The sequence below is a fragment of the Pungitius pungitius genome, chromosome 12, assembly GCF_949316345.1.
Source record: "Pungitius pungitius chromosome 12, fPunPun2.1, whole genome shotgun sequence".
Taxonomy (NCBI): Eukaryota; Metazoa; Chordata; class Actinopteri; order Perciformes; family Gasterosteidae; genus Pungitius; species Pungitius pungitius.
In genome coordinates, this window is record NC_084911.1 from 248,343 (window position 1) to 270,099 (window position 21,757).

The 21,757-nt window shown below is 50.5% G+C and overlaps 3 protein-coding genes and 1 non-coding gene across 4 annotated transcripts; 1 reads left to right on the forward strand and 3 right to left on the reverse strand.

Moving 5' to 3' along the window:
• Positions 1-1,127: 1,127 nt before the first annotated feature.
• On the reverse strand, positions 1,128-9,334 carry kpnb1 (karyopherin (importin) beta 1). Its single transcript, XM_037475971.2, has 22 exons — positions 9,021-9,334; positions 8,185-8,243; positions 7,355-7,537; positions 7,078-7,278; positions 6,820-6,972; positions 6,570-6,629; positions 6,407-6,496; positions 5,853-5,963; positions 5,667-5,768; positions 5,371-5,595; positions 5,068-5,259; positions 4,843-4,973; positions 4,600-4,747; positions 4,328-4,399; positions 4,089-4,233; positions 3,932-4,014; positions 3,618-3,725; positions 3,288-3,431; positions 3,097-3,202; positions 2,725-2,839; positions 2,311-2,472; positions 1,128-2,206 (listed from the first exon to the last, which is right to left on the reverse strand). Coding segments are annotated over exons 1-22 (2,631 nt in total). The 5' UTR covers positions 9,061-9,334; the 3' UTR covers positions 1,128-2,205.
• On the reverse strand, positions 2,922-3,059 carry LOC119221160 (small nucleolar RNA SNORA79). The gene has a single exon (XR_005120663.1). It is a non-coding gene; the product is annotated as a small nucleolar RNA SNORA79 (small nucleolar RNA).
• A 517-nt stretch (positions 9,335-9,851) lies between the features above and the next one.
• Positions 9,852-18,219, reverse strand: zgc:158376 (uncharacterized protein LOC100101643 homolog). Its single transcript, XM_037475959.2, has 11 exons — positions 17,894-18,219; positions 16,402-16,602; positions 15,797-15,940; positions 15,339-15,425; positions 14,769-14,951; positions 14,651-14,683; positions 13,280-14,529; positions 13,040-13,203; positions 12,733-12,894; positions 12,411-12,632; positions 9,852-12,329 (listed from the first exon to the last, which is right to left on the reverse strand). The coding sequence occupies exons 2-11, from the start codon at positions 16,585-16,587 to the stop codon at positions 12,103-12,105; spliced, it is 2,658 nt and encodes an 885-aa protein (XP_037331856.2). The 5' UTR covers positions 16,588-16,602; positions 17,894-18,219; the 3' UTR covers positions 9,852-12,102.
• An 824-nt stretch (positions 18,220-19,043) lies between these two features.
• ube2m (ubiquitin conjugating enzyme E2 M) lies at positions 19,044-21,697 on the forward strand. Its single transcript, XM_037475963.2, has 6 exons — positions 19,044-19,325; positions 20,217-20,311; positions 20,440-20,478; positions 20,562-20,665; positions 20,759-20,822; positions 20,912-21,697. The coding sequence occupies exons 1-6, from the start codon at positions 19,211-19,213 to the stop codon at positions 21,050-21,052; spliced, it is 558 nt and encodes a 185-aa protein (XP_037331860.1). The 5' UTR covers positions 19,044-19,210; the 3' UTR covers positions 21,053-21,697.
• Positions 21,698-21,757: the final 60 nt, after the last annotated feature.

A 21,757-nucleotide genomic window follows, 5' to 3' on the forward strand; every position in this document is an offset into this window, starting at 1 on the left:
GTCGGCTAGCTGGGGGGTCCGGGACTCGTTGGATAATCCCTGGACCGGATAAACCGGATTGTCCTCCGGTGCCGGAGAGGCAGAGGACTGCGTCACCAGCAGCCCGCCCGCCAGCTCACCTTTCACGGGGAGAGGCGAGCCGCGGTCCGGCGAGGGGCCCCTCTCAAACACACCCGCTGCAGCCTGAACGGGCCCGAAGCCGCCGCCTCCACACATCCGGCCGTCCGGCCCGTGCAGCAGAACCTAGACGCATCAAGACGAAGTCCGGAGACATTTCTTGTTGCGCGTCATTCATCCTGACAGCTAACAGCAGCTAAACTAACGCTAAGCTAAACCAACGGTAGCTAAGCTAACTGTGATTTTACATAACTAAGCTAGCTAATGGCAGCTAAGCTAACGCTAAGCTAAACCAACGGTAGCTAAGCTAACTGTGGTTTTACATAACTAAGCTAGCTAATGGCAGCTAAGCTAACGCTAAGCTAAACCAACGGTAGCTAAGCTAACTGTGGTTTTACATAACTAAGCTAGCTAATGGCAGCTAAGCTAACGCTAAGCTAAACCAACGGTAGCTAAGCTAACTGTGGTTTTACATAACTAAGCTAGCTAATGGCAGCTAAGCTAACGCTAAGCTAAACCAACGGTAGCTAAGCTAACTGTGGTTTTACATAACTAAGCTAGCTAATGGTAGCTAAGCTAACGCTAAGCTAAACCAACGGTAGCTAAGTTAACTGTGGTTTTACATAATTAAGCTAGCTAATGGCAGCTAGCTGCTGCGGAAAACCGACAGCCATGCAACGTCCGGACCGGTTCGTGACGGTGGAGGCTCCGCGCAACACGAAGAGACCTGAATACGCAGCTTTCGACCGACTCACCCCCCGGTGATGCTAACGGAGGCGGCTGCGCAGCGGCGACATCAGTCATCGATCACCGCTAATCGATAAACTGAGCTCTGGTCGTTGTCACCCCTCCCGGTACCGGACAGGCTCATTTATTTTCGATTAATTTTAATTTGACTTGTGATTATTAGACACAACTGCAATTTGTTTAAATTTGATTTTACAGTTCAATAAATATGGGTTTTCATGTTCTACTCTGTCATGGTCATCAGAAGAAGTATCTGCACACGGTTCAGTACAATATAGACTTTATTAGTTCACTAAGTTGAAATAAAAAGCAGATTGACTTTAAACGATTCACAATTCAGTAATCAAGTGTCCATCAAGTCAACACAAGAAGTCCCTCCTCCTGAGACCCGGCTCCACCAGGTGAAGCTCTGCTCCACCAGGTGAAGCTCTGCAGCTGGATGACAACTTGGTTCATGGTCCCCAGACGGAGGGCGAAGCTGAGACGAGGCGCCGCTACCACGCAAACCACCAGGTGAGTTCAACAACGACGACGGGTTGTTTGTGGCGTAAACAAAGACCCAAATCACCAGAACTGCTTTGGGAATGTTTTAGATCATTTTAATGTCTTTTTCTTCACTTTATTTTCATCGTAGCAATGGAAAAATATAACCTTATACAAACGTCTTCGATTCTTGAATTTTTTTCTTTTCAAACAAGCAAAAATGGTGGTGACCCTTTTCCCCCAAAACAAGTGCATCAGGGAAATGAAAACTAGCAGCTCATTTCCACTCCTCAGAGTCTCCTTTTGGCACTTTTACTTCGTAGGACTTTTAGTGCTGTTGTTTTTTTGGATAAGAGCGCCGAGCACAGCGGGTGGAGGCTTCTCCGTCACCTCAGTGCTCGCAGGAAGAAGAAAAAATAAGAGCAACACAAATCTAAAGGTTTCCACAGACGTCCGCTCAGTTTGTCCTTTTCTTGTCGTGGTTGTAACTGCCGCCCCCCACCCCCCACCCAGAGGGGGGGTGGAGCTGTGACGTCATCGTGATGTCACAGGAGAGCCCGACTACAGCGACAGTGGATTGTGGGAGGTTTACAGGAGGAGGGGGTTGGGGCAGTCAAGAGTCCAGTCCACAAGGCGTCTAGGAGGGAGGGGGCTGTGTTTGTGTGAATATGGGGGGGAGGGGGGGTGTTGCCGCCTGCTCAAACTGAAGGTGGCGTGGTGTCATTGTCTCTCACTCTCACACTCGTCTCATGTCGCTTCTGCTTTGAGCGGATCAAAGACAGAAGACCTAAATCCAGCAGTGGGGCAGGTTGTCCTTGTCCTCGTGTCTTTCAAACCTCTGGTCCCCAGCCGCAACAATCTGAAGTGAAGAGGATTATTGATCAGTAAATGTTCCCGACATGATGCTTTTATTGTGAAACAGGAAGTCTGTTTAATCAGCACCCATTAGCCCGTGTGTCTCACCAGGCCTGGCTCTTGAGCTTACGCAGCTCCTTGGTGGCCCAGGTGGCCAGCGTCTTGGTCTTGGTGGTTTTGGAGCGCCGCCCCTCCGTCAGCAGGTCGTTGATGAGCGGACGGACCTCCACCAGCTTCATCACGTCTTTACCGAAGGCCGTGCACAGGTCGCTGAGCACGCACAGGGGAGAGAGGACAGACGTCAACCAGCTGAACCGGAACTCTCTTCTGGTCCGGTCTCACATGTTGAGTGGCGCATCATTTCTCTTCAGTGACCCAACAGCTGTTTGCCATGGTCTCCACGGCAACGGTGAAGCCAAAGCAGAGCCCCCGGTTACGCCAACAGCTGCTCAGTGCAAAACCTCCAGATTATAAAACACAGCGCGTTGCCGTGGTTACCGGGAGCCACTAATCAAACCTCACCCAATGAGCCCGGCGGCATTTGCCACCACTCCGTCAGAGTGGTCTTCGTCCTCGGCTATGTGGTGGATGAAGGAGAGGATGAACTCCACCCGCGGCTGCACCAGCATCACGTCGGCTAAGGGAGCAGGAGGAGGACGAGCATCACAAGGAGGTGAAATGACTCAGGAGCAGAACATTCATCATCAACACGCCGTTTGATTTTATAGAGTCTCGCAAAACCAGGAAGCCGTGAGCGAAGCCGTGGCCTGAAGCTCTCTGGGTGAAACAGACTCGTTACTCTACGACCTCGTAAAATCCTCCTGATCCACTGCAGTCAGGAGGAGGAACCGAGGTCGACCCCCCCCCCCCCCCCCCCCGGTCACGTGATCTTACGGTGCACGTTCTCCTGGTCCCCCTTCAGGCCCTGGATGATGCCGGTGTAGGCCTCCAGGCAGCCCTCCCTCAGCTCGTTCAGGTAGTCCACCATGTCGTAGTCCGTCTGGAGACAAACACACACGTGTGGAACCCTGAATCAACAACGCTCCGTCACCACGGTTACTGCACGGCCCAGTCACCGCAGTTACCTTGTCCACCTGGGCCTGGGAGGCCTGCTGCAGCGTGTCCAGGACGATGTCCAGGTACTTCTTGAACTCCCCCCCGATGGCCAAGGCAATGTCTCCGAAGGCCGAGAGGATCTGAGGCTTAACGGAGCGATGGACGTTCTCATTCTGGAGGACAGAAGGGGGGGGGGCGTTAGCACCAAGAGCGAGGGGTGCATCTACAGTTCCAAGGAGCTACAAGAGGTCTCAGATACTTGTGGTTGGTTTTGTCATCACAGTCAGCGTGGTGCATGTTATCATCATGGACCATGAAACTCGTCAATACACAAGACTCCTCCCCCTCCTCCTCCTCACCCCGAGGTTCTCCAGCAGCAGCTGCATCATCTCGTCACAGTAAGGCAGAATGTTGGACATCAGAGCTCTGCACAGGTCACACACCAGACCCACAGCTGCCAGACACACCTGTAACGACATCATCATCATCATCATGTAGCCCCCCGACTTCATTTATTAAATTACGTTGCAGACTCTTAAACTCCAGAATGTGCCGTGTGGAGGTCTCAGATATTTGTGGTTGGTTTTGTCATCACTGTCAGCGTGGTGCATGTTATCATCACGGACCAATCAGACGCACAGCAGGGGGTTCGCTGCTGGCGGTGAAGACTGACCTGATACTCGGCGTAGTTCTTCAATCCGATGCCCAGGAACGGCTTGAAGGCGTCCATGTATTTCTGGAAGTCACTGCCCAGAACTGAAACAACACACCAACATTAACAACCCTGGTGTGCGTGTGCGTGTGTGTGTGTGGGGGAGCACGGCGTGCACCTTCCACCAGAGTGGACACGGCCATCAGAGCGTCCTCCTGGACCCCCCCGGAGCCGGCGGTGCTCTGGAACATCCTCAGTAACGACGCCATCACCACGTCTGAGATCTGAAGGGCGTCCTGATGCTGCACTTTACGCAGGACGTTCTGCGACACACACACACACACACACACACACACAGGAAGTGACACAAAGCATAGACCGCGCTGAAAGGAGAGCATGCTGGGGGGGCCGTCTCACCTGCAGAGTGGCACACAGCAGCGACTGCAGGTCGTTGAACTGGATTCGGTCAGAAGTGCTCTGGATGTGAGACTGGGGGACACAGGAAGTGACGTCGTTACACAGAACGCACCGCATTCAGCTATTGGTTGACGGCTACAGGAAGTAAGGCGTGTGGCGGTCTCAGATAATTGTGGTTGGTTTTGTCATCACAGTCAGCGTGGTGCATGTTATCATCACGGACCAATCACACATCTCCTTCAAATAGCACATGGAACCTCAATATGAATCACCTCCATCTGAAGGACCTGCTGCAGCCGCTCCATAATGACCAGAGTGGTCTTCTGCACGGCGGGGTAACAGTCCTTAGCGCTGTTCTTCACGATCTCCATCAGAGCCTCGTAGGCCGCAGAGCGCAGGTTGTTCTGGTGCCCGTCGGGTCTGTAGGAGGAAGCATCATCATCATCAATGCATTCAAATGAGTAATAGATTTATTATCTACACTTCTTGTTTCTTGTTTAAAAGGAGCTCTGTACCTGTCTGTGGTCTCCAGGAGCTTCTGTACGATGATCTCAAAGGACGAGGACAGGCAGTAGGTGGCCGGCTCCTCCTGGTCCTCTGCAGCATCCGTTGCCTCGTAGGCTGCTTCAGCCAAAGACGAGAAGGCCTGGGGGGGGGGGGAGTTGACCTCAGCTTTAGGCTAGTCTTCCACTGATTTATGTCACTGTTAACCTCCCAAGTCATGTGACACCACAGCTCACCCAGCAGACGTTGGAAGCCACCCGTGGCTCCGCCCCCAGGCCCTCGATCAGGCACTGCAGCAGGGGCGCCAGGTACACCTCGTTGATGGCTGCCTCGGGCAGCAGCTCACAGATCCGCCCCACCGTCCAGGCCGTGGTGTCTCTGACCACCACGCTGGGGTCCTTCATCAGCTCGATCAGGGTGGGCATCGCCTGGACACGACCAGTTAGCATCACCAGGGTCACCCGCTCAAACACAGGTGCTTATACATAATAAACCATTAGGTGTCAGAATTAGCTGATAGAGTCGAGCAGCTGACTCACCTGTATGACCAGGGGTTTGAGCTGGTTGAGTTCAGGTCCTTCCAGGATGGACCCAAAGGCCATGACGGAGGCGTCTCTGTAGCGCCAGTCGGGGTGTTTGATGTGTTCTTTGATGAAAGGCAGCACGTGAGGAACCACGTCGTCCTCACAGCAGGTGGCCAGCAGCATCAGACACACACCTGCCGCCTTGCAGGGGTTCCAGTCGTCATCGTCGTCGTTCTCGTCCTGAGAGGGTAGAGGTCAAAGGTTAGTAAGGAAGTCAAAGATGGCCATGAAGACGTAGTGCAAACACTCACTTGTTTGGTGAGGGTCTGGGTCAGGATGGGGACCAGGTACTGCAGGGCCCCTTTAGCATAGAATTTACTGGTGTGCTCTGGAGGGCGTCCCTGCTCCGAGGCCTGCCATTGGACAAGAGGACAGTCAAAGGGGGCGGGTCCTAACAACCTGGAGCCGAGGTGAAGGGTTAGAGTCTGCTTACAGACCTCTGAGGCCTCGATGGCCAGATCCATCTCCTCGTCACACACGTTGGACCAGAACTCGATGCCCTGTAAGGCCACTTCATCAATATCGCTCTTCATCGCCTCGATGGTGATCTGAGGGTGAGGCCAAAATATCAACAAAGATTACGAGGCAGTCAGCAGAACGTCATTCTATTCCATTTATTATTTATCATCATCCCTACCGCGACAGAACTAAAACTTTATACATTTCTTTGAATTGGTGCTTTAAAATATATATTTCAGAAAAGCATTTCATTGTGACTGAAAGAAACTAATTGCTGGGAAACTATAACGTCATCATTAATTAGTCTAAGACAGTCATGTGACTGTAAAACTAACTGTTCAGAACATTTGTGCCATGAGACGACATGTTGGCCATTTAGAATATATTGTTTTCTGCTTGTGAATAACGTGGCTGCAGCTTTTATTCTAAACCGAAGACGCTGATGAGGTCGACTTTGGATTTGAAACTCCAGAACCTGGAGGGAGAGAAAGCGCCTTGAGATGCCTCATGGGTAACAGAAAGGAGTTCTCACCGCGAACAGAGCCGGGCCCATGTAGGTCTCCATGTACTGGTAGTACAGAGACATGATCTTCACCAGGTTCTGTAAGGCTGCCACACGCACCTGGACAATGAACAGTGTCAGGACACGCCCACAAAACGACCCTTCCACCAGTCACCATGGAGACGCTACTCACCCTGGTGTCGGGACACTGCGTCGCCTCGCACACCACTTGCATGATGAAGTGTCTCTCCGTCTGAAACACAGGCAGGAAGCACAACGCCTTCACATTAAAACATCCTCCTTTGTAGAAAGTGTAATTTGGATCTTGTGGGCTCCAACCTAATGGTAAAATAGTAGGTGTGTATGAACAAGCCGTTTAGTGCACTGAAGCTGGAACACCAGACCCGTTTATCTCCTCCTGACTAGGAGGGACAAGCACTTACCTCCTTGTCAAAGTTGGCCTTGGTAAACTCCAGCGAGTTGAGCAGCGCGTTGGTGGCAGCCAGCTTCACGTTGTTGCTGGGCTCCTCCTTCCTCATGCCCTGGATGATGGCCGTAAGGATCTGATTGGCGTTCTCCTGCAGCTGCTCCGGGTCCTGAAGGGAACAAGCAGGTCAGCGGGTGTGATGTGTGGTCTGCTGTAATCCCTCGTATGTCTGACATATTGTGGTAATAAATGTTTCCTGATTCCTGTCACTCACAATGTCTTGGCAGATGTAGCCGATTGCCTCCAGCGTGGACTCCTTCATGTGCTCCGTGCTGGAGGGGTCCGTGACGTTGGCCACCAGCTGGGGGATCAGCTCAGGCCACTGGTTGACGGGGATCTCGGCGCAGGCGATGCCGGCGACGCACTGCGAGGCCGAGCTGGGCCGGTACGTCTCCGTGCCCAGAGTCTGTAAAACCTGGTGGACAGAGGAGACAGATGTGAGCACAGCGACGAAGGAGAGACGTGGCGGGGGCGGAGCCTGCCATCCTTACATAGTTCTTGATCTCGCGGCGAGCGTTGGCGTCGATGGCCAGCCATCTCTGCTGGTACTGGGTCTTCACGTCAGGGTCCTTGGAAGTCAGAGAGTTCTTCACCTGCAGACCGGCAGCCACTCGAGCCACCTGAGTGTTCCCGGGGTTCGCCAACACTTTAGACAACTCCACCAGGAACGTGGGCTGAGGGAGAGGAACCACATGAGCAACAACTTCAAGAAGTAACCCCAATAACTGCTCAGACGCGTCCTCTCACTTATTCTGTGCTGCAGTACCAGTCTCTGCCTGAGGCCCCGTGGGGCACCGTTTACTACTAACTACAGGAATCACATTACTGAAGGCCTTCATTGAGAAACACTGACGTCACAGTTGCAAAAGAAATTAAGAAAATAAATCTTAGTTTAATAAGAATCACGAGAACACAAACATGTGCAATTGAACAAACATCTGATCAACTAAAGAGCTCGTTTCTAACAGCGATCCTTCTCAAAGCGCATGTCCCATCAGGCTCTCTGGTGCAGAATGAAGGAAGTAAACCAGCAGCAATGAGCAGTGGAAGGAATCTAGAGTTATGGTTGTTGACGTTGATGAATAAATGTAAATCTACATTGATTTATTGCCTCTAGGTGATCATACCTCAGCGCTTTGTACATTACTACAAACCGCTAATAATGTGAAAAACACAACGGGCGCTTCGCATGGGTGCAGCCAACGCTAAATTGCTACGGCTAGCACAGTAGCACAGATGTCTAGAGGGAGGGGCGCCTGAGTTCCTGTCGGTTCCATCCCGACTGCTGCAGGTCAGATGGTCTCAGAAGCACCATACTAACCAGATTCTCCACCGCCGCCTGCTCCAGAAACTTCTGTGCCGCCTCCAGTTCATTCCGATCTGAGGAGAGAGAGTTATTCAGTGTGATGTTAGCTAGTTAGCTCACGGGTTAGGATAACAGCACCGAGGTTCTAGCTCGGGTCCACCAGTTCCACAGACGCGGGGTGTTCCGGTAAACAAGCACGAGCAACGTTAACGCCACTGAAGAAACGCGGCGAGGCTCCAACGTGCGTTTCAGCCTCTCGGTTAGCATGCTAACATTAGCCGGGACACGATTGGGTTAGCAGAAATAAAGTTTTATTGATGAAAATGCACGCCGCTTACAGAAACATAACTGTTCACAGATGTGGACAGTTACTTATAGAACACCTCGGGGACTTTACTCTCCCCTCAGCGGCTTTAAAGGAACGTTATCCAGGACCAACGTGCGAAGAAGCGGCCGACAGTAAATGATAAAAGCTACCAGCTAACCAAGCGGCTAACACATGTATGGGCAGTGTCGCCTCTTCTCACCGGCTACGTGCTGCGGTCAGATCGGCCTCAGCAGAGCTACATCCACGTTATCAAATGATAGTACCATTCAGAGCTAACCCGAGAGAACCACAAGGTGAGCTAAACGGTCACACTTGCGATGCGCTCCATGGCGGTGCGAAGTCACCGGCGGTGGCTGGGCCGTAACGTTAGCTTTAGCATTAACTGCTAATAGCTACTAGCGAGGCATTTCCCTCCTGCAAACTTTCACCGGTTAATCGGAGCTAACTGTAGCTAAGCTAACACCATAACGACGCCGATACCACGGTTACCAGCCCCGGTTACCGGTTGCATGTTGATATTCACCTGGAGAGACGGTTTTCTCTAGAATAGTGATGAGCTCCATTCCGTCCACCGGCTCACACTCGCTCTGCTCGTCGTCCTTAGCTGCACACTTTCGGTTACCTTGCTGCGCTCACAGCAGATTATATTTCTTCCACGGAGCTTCGGTCGGTGCGGAAAGCGGCGGGAGTTCCCCGGTAACGGCGCGGTGTTTTTCTTTTACGCGGATATTGAAGAACCGCCGCCCGTTCGCATCCTGTGTCGTCGCGAGGGAAAGGGCCGCACGCGTCTCTCCCGCGGAAGGATATCACGCACTGACTCCTGTAGGGCGACGTGCTGCCTTCAGGAGCACTGGGATCTTATGACACTACGCAGTGAATGCGAGGACCAAGTTTCAAATGTGTGTGAATAATCAGTGACAAAATGTAGTACAAATAATTAAAAAGTTGTACTATTTTATATCATGAATACTTAATTTATTTAAAAATAATGCTCATGCTTTTCAATAAAGATTCAAATGTACGAGATACGGGGATTCAGCATAAATCTAGAGTCTACGAGGAACACGAGAACGTAGCACTACTCTTCTCAGGGGACGTACATGCACGCGCACACAGGAACGCGACAGAAAATGATTTATATATTATTTTATATTTATACTGAAATAAAAGCTTTCAGGTTAGGGTTATTTTCTTATTACTACGTACTGTGTATTCTGTGGTATTAGTACTGTGTACTTTATGGTTTTAGTACTTCTCACGTCTTTCATGAGGAACGAGATGATTGGTCCTCAGGACGCAGAAGTATAAGTACATGAGCTGTTGGTGTACTTGTACCAGAAGAGACTTAAGGGAGTACAAAGGAACCCATTGCTTCTTTATTACTCATCGTTACAGTAGTATCTCTCATAGCTGCCTGGAGTCTTTCACTTTTTGTTCAAACTTCTTCCTCATAATTTATCAACACAACAGAGGCATCATGACAAAATATAAAAAACAAATAAAAATACCATAAATTGCCTCTTTCACAACAAAAACTACATTTGGCAAAAGGGGGAAATGCTGAAGATGTTCCGGTGAATCTTTCAAACATTGATGAGTCAGAGGAGGAGGTGAAACCTGTCAGAGCTCCTGATTGGTGAGAGCCTTCAGGGGATTTGTCGTCCAATCTGATTTGATCTTGTCACTTGTTGCTAGGCAAAGTTTGAAGCCACGCTATAAATCATTGAACCCCAAAATTACAATAAAAATAAAAAAAAGTTAATCACAACGGAATAGAAAAAGTATAAAATATGACCTATTGACCTCCGGCGGGTTTTTATGGCACAACACGGTGTTTGTGGTAATTAAACATTCAGCTGCTAATACTTTTTATTCCATGTACTCTTCTGCACTTTTAATAAATACATTTAAGTCAAATATTTAAATTCATGACTAGAAATCCCAAATAAACAACATCTGCTGTAATGATGTGTTTGGTTGTTCAGTGTTGGCTAACATGCTACCAGGACGCTCAAAGCGTAGGATGTAGCCGATATTCGCTTGTCGTCTCTGCATCTTAAGCATAAGCTTAATGCGCTCATCACTCTGTATTTAGTGACCTCTCCTGTGTAAGGAATGAGCTAATAGCAGTACCAAGTTAGCTCGCTGGCTAACATTAGCTAGCTAGTGAGGACGAGGGGAGGTGCCAGGTAGTTCTCTTAACTCAATTTAAATTCTGTTAATCACGTTGCTTTTTGGAACTTTGAAAAATGTCGCAGAGAAAACACAAAAATTGCTGTGACAGCAGAGCGAATATAACCCCCCCCCCCCCCCCGCCCAGCAGGGGCCATCTATCCTTTGCTCTAGATATGAAGGTACAGGTACATGAACCATTATTATAGCTGGACCTCAGTGTGGATCTGATCACATGATCAACAGCCAGTTCCATCAAAAACACAAGCAGTAATCAGCTGTTGTTTCATATTAAGCTTTTTTCATATTTGAAACTATGGAAACCCATTGAGCCCCAAAAATGGCAAAATGGAATATAAAAAAAAAACAGTCAAAAATATGAGCAGTCAAAATGTGATAAAGAAAATCTAATATATTGTAAGAAAGGGAGTCTGAATTAAATCAATTGATCAAGACTGTAATAATATGAACTAGATTAGATTTCACGTTGATTCTTTTCTATGTGGCAGAAATGCGCTTCGTCTTCATCACGAGGAAGACGAACGGACATCAGATCCAACAGGAAGTGACACATGAAGAGAAGGAATGGAGTGACAGGAGGCAAAAAAAATAAATTAAGTACAAACTCCTGAGAAAACACAATAACTTGCCAAAATAACCTGATCACATGATGAAGAGGACACACACCGGGAGAGGAGAACAGTCTGACATTTTATAGAGAAGTGGGCGTTAGCCTAGCTTAGCACAAACACTGGAAGAGGTGGATACTGTTGCTTTTAATGTGTGTTTCATCTGCTCACCCTGACTGGTTTGTACCAGTTGATCTTAAACCTACGTTTCAAGACGCTAGCTCTTTATTTAGCTTGGACACCGCAGGTCCTCAAAACAATCACCATCTTTGTTTCTAGGACTCAGTGCAAATGTAGTGGCCAATGTGGTTGGTCTCCAGGGAGCCATTAAAACGTGTAGCGAGTCCACTAAGAAGGGTTTAGCTTAGCTTAGCTTAGCTTAGCTTAGAAACAGAGCAGAGCCATCAGACTGAGTGGAGGGAAACGTTAGCCTGGTTTAGCATGAACACTGAAAATAGGGGACCGCTGTGGCCTAACCAGACCAAATGTCAGACCCCCCCGTGTGCGGCAGGCCGGTGGATGAAGGATACAAGTGTTAGTGATGGTTCAAAGGTCACGGGTAATTTACAGTAAACTACACATATGTACACACACCCAAAATTGTACAGAGAACAAATATGTACACGCTCAGGATTTCTATTTTTTTTACTATTACCGACAACTTTCCCAGAATGCTTTCCTCCTCAGGTCAGGAGAAACGCTGCACAGGGGCCTCCTCACCCCCTGCAGTGGGAGGCGGTGGGAGGCGGGGCTCTTGTGCCGTCTGCACCAATGATTGGAGTGTCACATGATATGAGGGGGGCTCTAGCTGTTCTTTAGCAGCGTTGTGTCTTCAGGAGGACAGGAGGAGGAGGAGGAGGAGGAGGATGAAGCAGCAGCTGTGATGGTGGCAGAGGAGGCGGCGTGATGAGGGAACAACAACAGCTGCCCCGTCTCCGACGACAACAAGGAACAACAACGAAGATCCACCGCCTGGAGAGATGAACATCGCCGAAGCAACGACACACACTGATCCGTCACCTTCACACAACCTGGAACACAGTGAGGGGGTGAGACAGTGAGGGGGGGACACAGTGAGGGGTGACACAGTGAGGGGGGAGAGCGAGACTCACCTGCCAGGTTGACGTGGGTGAGGCTGTCCCTCAGGGGGGAAATGGAGGAGGTGAGCGTGTGCACCGTCTGGTCACTGATGTTTCCACACTGACTGAGGTCCAACTTGTTCAGATGAGGGACGTAACGAGCCAACAGGCGGGACGACGCGTCCGTCAGGTCCAAGCCAGCCAATCGCAGCTCAGCAACGTTCTGGAAGCGGCCCACTCTGGTCTCCCCGTGAGCTGATCGACCAATCAGAGACGAGTTGGTGAACCAGACCGATAAACCGATTAGAGGCCAAAACACATCCTTCATGTAAAAAGAGAGAGGGCTGCGTCTCACCTGTCCGGGTGTCGGGGGGCGGGGCCAGCAGCTCTCTCAGGTGAGAGTCTTTGAGGTCCTCTACTCTGCTGAGGTCCAGCAGCTTGAGACACGGACACACGGCCTGACAGAGAGCAGAGACCGCCGGCCACGGGCACCCAGCCACGTTCAGCTCCAACAGACCTGAGGGGACGCAGGGGAGACAGGTGAGACTCGGGCGGGGGGGTCAGGAGGAAGACAGGTGAGGAGCCACAGCATTTTTAGCTGAGAGGGCTCCTCACTTTATAGTTCAACGTTCACAAAGGTCATCGGGGAGGTCTGGCGTCACCTGGTAAGCGGTTGATGAGCCACATGAGCTGTTTCTTGGAGATGTTGGTGTAGCCCAGGTTCAGGGAGACGGGCTGCCGGCGGATGATACCACTCAACATGGGGGGGGTGATGGAGCGCTGCCGGCTCAGGTCGATCTGAGTCCACAAGCGTTTATCACAACACCTGAAGAAGAAACAGAGGAGCCTGAGATGTGCTCAGACGTGAGGTCACCGTGAGGTCACAGTGTGATGTCACTCACCAGCGGCTCCAGGTGCGACACACCCTCATGCAGACACACAGCTCCCTCTGGCTCAGGTGGGTGAAGACTCGGAGCCACACGTCACGTGTCATAATGTGGGAGGAGCCAGAGTCCAGTGGCAGGCACCTGGGCTCGGGGCATGTGGGGGGGGGGCGCACAAGATGCCTCTCCATCTGTACGGGCCGGGGGGGCGAGGGGACGGCGGGTGGGCTGCGCTTCATCATCTGGGAGCGCGGGGCGAGGCGGGACGGCTGCGAGCAGGGGGACGCCGCCATGGCTGACATCATCAGGCCACCTCCCCCACCGCCGCCGCCCCCATTTGAAGTGGGGAGGGAGGAGCTGCTGTTTTTGGACGTCTGGTTCTTACGGAACTTGTTGCCGCGGCTCCCCGTGCCTTTGCCCCCCCCCCCGCTGTGTCTGTGGTTGGTGAGGACGCCGCTAGCGTTCTCCTTCTCTCCCCCCTCCCTCCCCACTCCCACGCCGCCCCGTGTCCGCCCGTTGCGCGCCTCCTGCCCGTTGCTGCGCTGTTTCCCAGGGAAGCCGTCGTGCTGCGAGGACGGAGGCATCTGGTTGGAGGAGAGCGGCGAGGGCGGGGGGAGGGAGATGGAGGTCTTCCTGGTCCTATCAGAGGTGGGCGTGTCCTCCTCCTCCTCTCCTTCTAGTAGTCCCCCTTTACGTCCTCGAGGAGGTAAGCCGGCCTCTCCCCCTCTCCGTCGAGTCACCTCCCCTTCCCCCTGCTCCTCCTCCCTCAGCTCCTCGCCTCCCCTGCCCCCCTCCCCCTCAGACTCGTCGCTGGCGCTGAAGCTCAAGCCGGCCAGGTGTCGCTCGCTCTTCCTCGCTCTCTCCTTCTCGCTGCGACTCCTCTCCCGCTCCGTCCGCCCGCCGCTGTTGCCGTGAGCGACGGGCTGAGGCTGTGCCGGGGAGGAGGAAGAAGGCGAGGAGCCCCCTCCGGCCTGCTCCCCCCTGAGGGAATCGTCCGAGTCGGACTCTGAGTCGGACTCCGAGCTGGAAGAGGAGGAGGAGGAGGACGAGGAGGAGGAGGAGGACGAGGAGGAGGGTCGGCGCTCCAGCAGACACATCCTCTTAAAGCGCTCCAGCTTCTCCCGGTGGTGGGAGCGCTGGTCTGCACTCGTCGCCCCCCCCACTCCTACCCCCACCCCGGGCTGAGAAGACGAGATGGTGGAGCCCTGCAGTCCTCCTCCACCCAAGGAGGTGGGACCGTTGGACTCCGACGCCTCCTGCTTGGGTTTCTGATGAAAGAACGACACGTCAAAGTCTTCTTCAGGTTGTCATTCAAATATGAATTATGTTTAAGAACAGAAAAACTACCACGAATTACAATGAAATCGTTACAATAATAAAGTCTCGTGCCTTTTTGAGCCGTTTTTCATGGGCGCCCTTCATCTGAGAGAGAGACAGGAGGAGGAGACAGTGAGACACCAGCTGGAGACGGGTTGGACATCAGATTCCACTTAAGATCTCACTCTACCTTCTTCTTGGGCCCACTGTCCTGAGGCAGCTCCTTCTCCTTCTTCCTCTTGTGGCCCCCCAGTCCCACTCCCTCCTCCAGGGAGGGAGGTGCTTTTTTTTTAGGGGGAGGGTCATCTGTGAGCTTCCAGCGGCCAACCTCCCCGTTATCCAGCCTGCGCTTCCCCGAGCCGTCCGCCGGGTCCTGAGCCCAAACACCAGGGTGGAGGGTTAATACGAGACGCCGCGTGACCAGCGGGTGACCAGCGGGTGACCAGCGGGTGACCAGCGGGTGACCAGCGGGTGACCAGCGGGTGACCAGCGGGGAGAAGCTGCTCACGTGGCTGAATTCATGCATTTACAAAATACTGTGATGAATTTCTGACCATTTGCTACATAAAGCCAAAGGCTACAAGATGCTACAAGATGCTACAAGATGCTACAACTACTTAAATTTGACTTGAAAGAAGGTCAAAAAAGTACACTGCGCACCATTTTACTTTTTGTTGTAAAATAAACTGATGTTTTATGATTGAGTGTTCATTTTCATTGGTTTTAGTCATGAGTAATTCGATGGTTTCTGTGGTCCTACCTTACTGGTCTTGCCCTCCTTGTGGCACTTGGGACACTCCCAGCAGTTTGGGATCTCGTCGTTGATGATTCCTTCAGCTTTACCCATCTGAGGAGAGACAACAACCAACATCTCAGCTTCTACACGACATGTCGTTTATCTAACCCTCCCACACAGTGGCAGCAATGTGCAGCCCTGAGGGCACCCGGGAGGGGGGGGGGCTTCTTGCTCAGGGACACTTGGACACGGAGCAGCCCGGGTTTGAACCGCGCTCCTTCTCTACCTCACGCCACGTCGGCTTCAACATTCTGTCCATGTTTGAGTTGACAGGAAACAGTTCAGACAGATCATCTCCTGGTTGCCATGGTAATAAATAATAGTGGTCTGATAGAGGTGAGGCTGGGAGACTTATTTTGATTTAGATCAACACTTCTGTGAGAGGGTTTCTGATTGGATCATTGAATATGGGCAGCACTGACCTTCAGACAGCTCGGGTGGATGATCTCGTTACAGATGGTGCACTCCATCAGAGAGAGGCTGAACTTCTCCTCCTCAGAGTCCACCGTGTCCTCCTTACCCGCCTCGCCACATGCAAAGCACACCGCCGTGTGAGGCAACACCGGCTGGAGAGAGAGAGAAAGGTGGGTCAGACAGGTGAGAGACAGGGAGAGTGACTCTCCAGAGGAGCACCTGCCTCTTCCTCCTCCTCCTCCTCCTCCCCCCCCCCCACCAACAATAATAAGATAAACAAATATAGCTCAAACCCAAAAAACATGAAGATAAACTGGCTCAGTGTGTGTGTGTGTGTGTGTGTTGGTGTGCGATGGATCAAAGACAACTCTCTCACTCACAGCTCCAGGAACCATCTCTGGTTGCCATGGAGACCCAGCATCAACGCCTGCTGGGCTCTTGGCTGAAGCTATTTGAAGAGACACCAACAACCAGAAATACCAGAAGACGCTGACGGTGTGTGTGTGTGTCTATACACACATACGTGTGTGCGTACTTATTTCTGACGTGTACAGCCGATTGTGTGTGTGTGTGTGTGTGTGTGTGTGTGTGTGTGCGTGCGTGTGTCTCTCACCGCCGTGCACTGTCTCAGAAGGCAGGACTGCTTCATGCGGCCGGGCCCGCCGAACTTCTTCATGTCCTTACAGAAGTGACACTCTCCACACTCCGTCCTCATGCAGGCCTGGCAGCGCCGGCACCGCGTCCGCCTCCGCCTCGCACCCCCGCCTGCCCCCCCGCCCAGCGCCTTACTGCCCGACATCCCCGAACAAGTCAGCTGGAGACACAAAACATACGCACAAGCGGTTAGCACACACACACACACACACACAGATATTATGAACAATGCAACTTGTAACAAATAGATTGACAGCTGATGGTCAGCTGATGGTATCTTCTAAGCCCGTAAGTCCAGTCATTAACGTCAGTATTTTATTTTCAGCACTGCTTGCAAATCACAGTTTATATAAATATAAGATATAAATATCTCTACTTTTGTTTGAACCGACTTCCTATCAATCATGCTGACCCCTTCTGACCTTACCAGAAAACACAGCACCACCTACTGGACTGAAAGAGCTATTGGTTTTATTATTCTACGACCCAAAAGTTTATAATAAAAGGTTGAGTGAGTGACATGAAGAAGTTCCAGTTCCTCAGGGTTTCTGGGGGGGCGGGGACCCATTACAGAAGGCAAATATCTCTCTCTCTCTCTATATATATATATATATTTCTAAAACATTCCATATACCATGGAACCGTCGCTGCAGTGGTACTACCGGTACGGTACTGGTCAAGGTCTTTATGGTGACATATAACCTTAACTCTTTCCCCCCAATGTTAGTATGATTATTTATTGTGCAACAGTGATTTCTTTTTACAAACATATATTAATGTTTGTATTTAAAAAATCATTGAGGTGAATATATAGTAGACTTTGAATGGAAATATACATAAATAAGCACTTCTACGGTAAAGGTGGTTGTTTATGCATGATCAACATAAAGAGGAATATTTAGGTATGTTCTGGTGCTTTCTAAACACATGAATTAATTCATTTTAAATCTATTTGTGTAGTTAATTGTTTTTTGTGAAGGTTTACTATTTCATTTGTTATTGTTTTGTTTGAAGTGCCTTCTCTCTATGGATCTGTAGTCACGCTCTTGTGAAGTGAGCATCATCTGTAGATGTTATGATTTACTTAGCTAACAGAAGTTAGCAGCAAAGAATAATGAAGATGCGCATCTAGCCCCACCTGCAGCATTAGCTGCTAACCGCTAACACGTCACAGTCACCTGCGTTCAGTCACATACATTCACACCTGCAGACATTCACAGGTGTGTTGTTGATTGAAGATCAGATAGGAGAGGTGACACTACGCTGACCAGCCACCCCATCAGTGATGTGATCCAGGCTAGGCTCACTAACATGTTAGCTTAGCGGGCTAGCTGCCCTGCAGTCCGCTTCCTCTTTCATTATCTCTCCGCCTCATTACAAACGAACCTGGCAGACGGAGGTTAATAAAACAACATGGCTGCTGATAGAGACGCGAACCAGCGGGCACTAACCTCTTCGTATCCGGTCGCATGCTCCTTGGTCGCACATTAGAAATAATATTAGCCAACAGTTAGCCCACGTTAGCTCCGGTTCGGCACAGCTAGCAGTCCGCTTCCTTGTTTCTTTCTCCGCCAGGCTGCCGTTAGCTGCGGGCTGCTTCACACGCGTCCCATCGCATAGCTTCCAGTGCTAGCTCCCGGTGCTAGTCCTGCTAACGGAGCCACTGTGTGTCTGAATCTCTCCGAACTGATCGATATCGATCAAGTGAAGGGCGCAGTGCCGCTGACTGGAGTCTCTCTCTCTCTCTCTCTCTCTCTCTCTCTCTCTCTCTCTCTCTCTCTCTCTCTCTCTCTCTCTCTCTCTCTCTCTCTCTCTCTCTCTCTCTCTCTCTCTCTCTCTCTCTCTCTCTCTCTCTCTCTCTCTCTCTCTCTCTCTCTCTCTCTCTCTCTCTCTCTCTCTCTCTCTCTCTCCTGCGCGCGTTACAACGTGTTCTTCTTCTCTTCTTCCCGGGGGGCTTTAAAACCTCTCAAATGGCTCATTTTAACTGAAGCGTAGTGGTTTTACATCAAAACGCGGTTATAACCCTCCGCAGGAACTAGACCCCATTGATCATCCCATAAGAATCGATCAGATATTGTGAATAAAGTGCAGCTATTGTTCCCCGTGTCTGATGTGCGCAAATCGATGCGGTGCTGTGCGTGATTTGGTGCTGTGCTGGTTGAGTCGGGTGGTCTCGTGCGACAAGTTTGACCCCCTGCCTTGATTACATCATACAGGTGACTTCCGACAGAGCGCTGCACGTCGGGCCCAGAGCAGGAGAGGAAAAAAATAAATAAAGAAGTGTTGTAAATACAAGAAGGGCAGCGTGAGGACGCACGCCCCGCGTCACTGTGTGTCGTGCACAGTACAGGATTCTGGGATATGTAGTTTTTCTGCAATTGAAATATATTAAAAGTGCATACCTGTGAGATGTGGTATAATTGATAGTACAATATGACCCTCTGCGATGTGCTATAATAAAAAGTACAATATTTACCTCTGAGATGTAGTACAATAAAAATTACTAACGTTTGTATTAAAAATATAATGTTTTTAGTTTAGTACAATAAATAAGGTGCAACATTCACCACCCCCTCCCCCCTAGCTAACATGCTAAGCTAGCTCCGCTAGCAGCGTCCCCTCAGTGTAATTAGTTGAGACGCACCGGCTCCATCAACCTCCCGGTGCCGTTAGGACGGAACAGACTCTCCCTTAAACTCACGGTACCGACAGACCCGGACCACCGACGGGACGCAGCGTAGAGGCGTCCATTGATCCAATAAGTGAAGATGATTAAGCTTTTTTCCCTGAAGCAGCAGAAGAAAGACGAGGAGTCTGCAGGAGGAAACAGAACAGGAGCTGGGGGGAAGAAAGCCAGCGCGGCCCAGCTCCGAATACAGAAAGGTAGGCTGGATAACAGCACCAGGACCCGTTAGCTGGTCCCATCCGCACCGCACACTGGGTACCGACGGACCAACGGGTAACACCGCCCCCCCGTAGAGACCCGGTTTCACAAATACACACAGTAGCAGCGGGTCCAAGCCATCACGCTAATATGTGGGGTGCTAACGTTAGCTAACAGTGGCTAGCTAGTGCAATATTTGAAAACAAAACAGCCAGTCACAAGGGAGCCTGCTGTGGGCTAACGTTAGCACACCGCTGAGCTCATACAACATCTGAGCCAGAACCATGTTTCACGGCTCACAGCCCTCACGGGAGCAGCTTACTCCTGTGAGGGCTGTTGTTTTATGCTAACCGCAGGTAGCCTCATTAAGCTAACCTAGCTTCAACCAGCTAACCTGCTGTGTCAGCTCTGTGGTTAACTGAACAACAATCTATATGACGTAATGACCTTATGTGATGACGTCATGACAACTTTAAAGTACTGAGTATATTGACCAACTACTGTACTGGAGCTCACATCTAAAGTACTTGTGTTTTACTTGAGTACTTTCAACTTTTACTCGATAACATGTCAGAGGTACATAGTGCACTGCAGTACTACTACATCTTAGAGGGACACGTATTACTTTATCCTATACTACATTGAAGAGGGTAACGTTTGTACAAGTAAGTACTTTGTACACTACAACATCTCAAAGTTAAATACATATGCTCTAGTACACTTTAGAGGTACATATAGTTGTACTTAGTGTAGTTGATCTCAGAGGTACATGCTGTAGCATATATAGTTGTATAAAGTGATTTACTAGTACAGAGGATAATATGTGTGTAAAGTGATGTACTAGTAAACCGTAAAGTCTGAAGATCTGAACGTAATCATTTTTCTTACAGACATTAATGAGTTGAATCTTCCAAAAACGTGTGAGATCAACTTCCCTGATGATGACGACCTGCTGAACTTCAGACTCATCATCTCCCCAGACGAGGTGTGTGTGTGTGTGTGTGTGTGTGTGTGTGTGTGTGTGTGTGTGTGTGTGTGTGTGTGTGTGTGTGTGTGTGTGTGTGTGTGTGTGTGTGTGTGTGTGTTAATTCATTTTTTTGTTTCATCTCTCAGGGCTTTTACAAAGGAGGAAAATTTGTCTTCAGCTTTAAGGTGAGAAACGTCTTTCCTTTCCTCCGTTATCACCAGTCAGTCTGTGACTGTGTGAATGATGTCATTGCGTCTTTGTGTCTCAGGTAGGACAGGGTTACCCCCATGACCCCCCCAAGGTGAAGTGTGAGACGATGGTGTATCATCCCAATATCGACCTGGAAGGAAACGTCTGCCTAAATATCTTAAGGTCTGTTCCCCCTCAGTAACGACCTGTCGCCCTAAAATCCACCGTAAGCCTGTACATAAAAGTTGTTGTTGTTGTTGTTGTTGTTTTCCACAGAGAGGACTGGAAGCCTGTGTTGACAGTAAACTCCATCATCTACGGTCTACAGTATCTATTTCTAGTGAGTTCACGTCCATCACAGAATAGTAATTATAGTGAATCTATGCAGTAGAGTGAACAACACTAAACATCCCCCCCCCTGCCCCCCAGGAGCCGAACCCCGAGGACCCGTTGAACAAGGAGGCAGCAGAAGTCCTTCAGACGAACCGGCGGCTCTTTGAGCAGAACGTGCACCGCTCTCTGAGGGGCGGATACGTGGGCGCCACCTACTTCGAGAGGTGTCTTAAATAACTTGGCGTCCCACAATTCTCAAAACCCCCTCACCTCGCCACCCCCCACCTCCTCGTCAACACTCCTCCCCTCCTGCCCCCCCAACCCTCTGCCTCCCGCCTCCTTCCTGCCACTGCTCGTTGGCAGGAGCTGCAGCGACACAAAGCAGCTCGCCACAAGACGCTTTCCTGTTTTTTAAAAGTAAAGACGAAATTCCACCCTCTGCTCCTCCTCCCTTCATCCATCATCCCTTCATCCATCATCCCTCCATCATCCCTCCATCATCCCTTCATCCATCATCCCTCCATCATCCCTCCATCATCCCTTCATCCCTCCATCATCCCTCCATCCATCCCACCCCTCTCATATTTCTCTGTTTTACTTACAAGATGCAACAGGAAACCGTTTACATGCCACAGGGAGACGGCGACACACAACACTTACCAGAACTGGACTCAAAGTATCGGGGGGGGGGGGGGGGTGGCGTTGCTCGAGCAAGTTGATGATAATGACATGATTTTCTTTTATCTGTATTTTGTGTGTGTGGCTAAGACACCTGCGTCACACAGGTAGACTGAAGGCCCCCCCCCCTCAGAGTCCGGCTGGTTACCCTAGCAACCCGAGAGCAACCATAACAACCGCTGACTTGCACCAAGACTTCAGGAAGTTGCAAAACCGCTGTTCGCCAAAAAATAATCACCACAAATAACCAACGTTTTCTTAGCG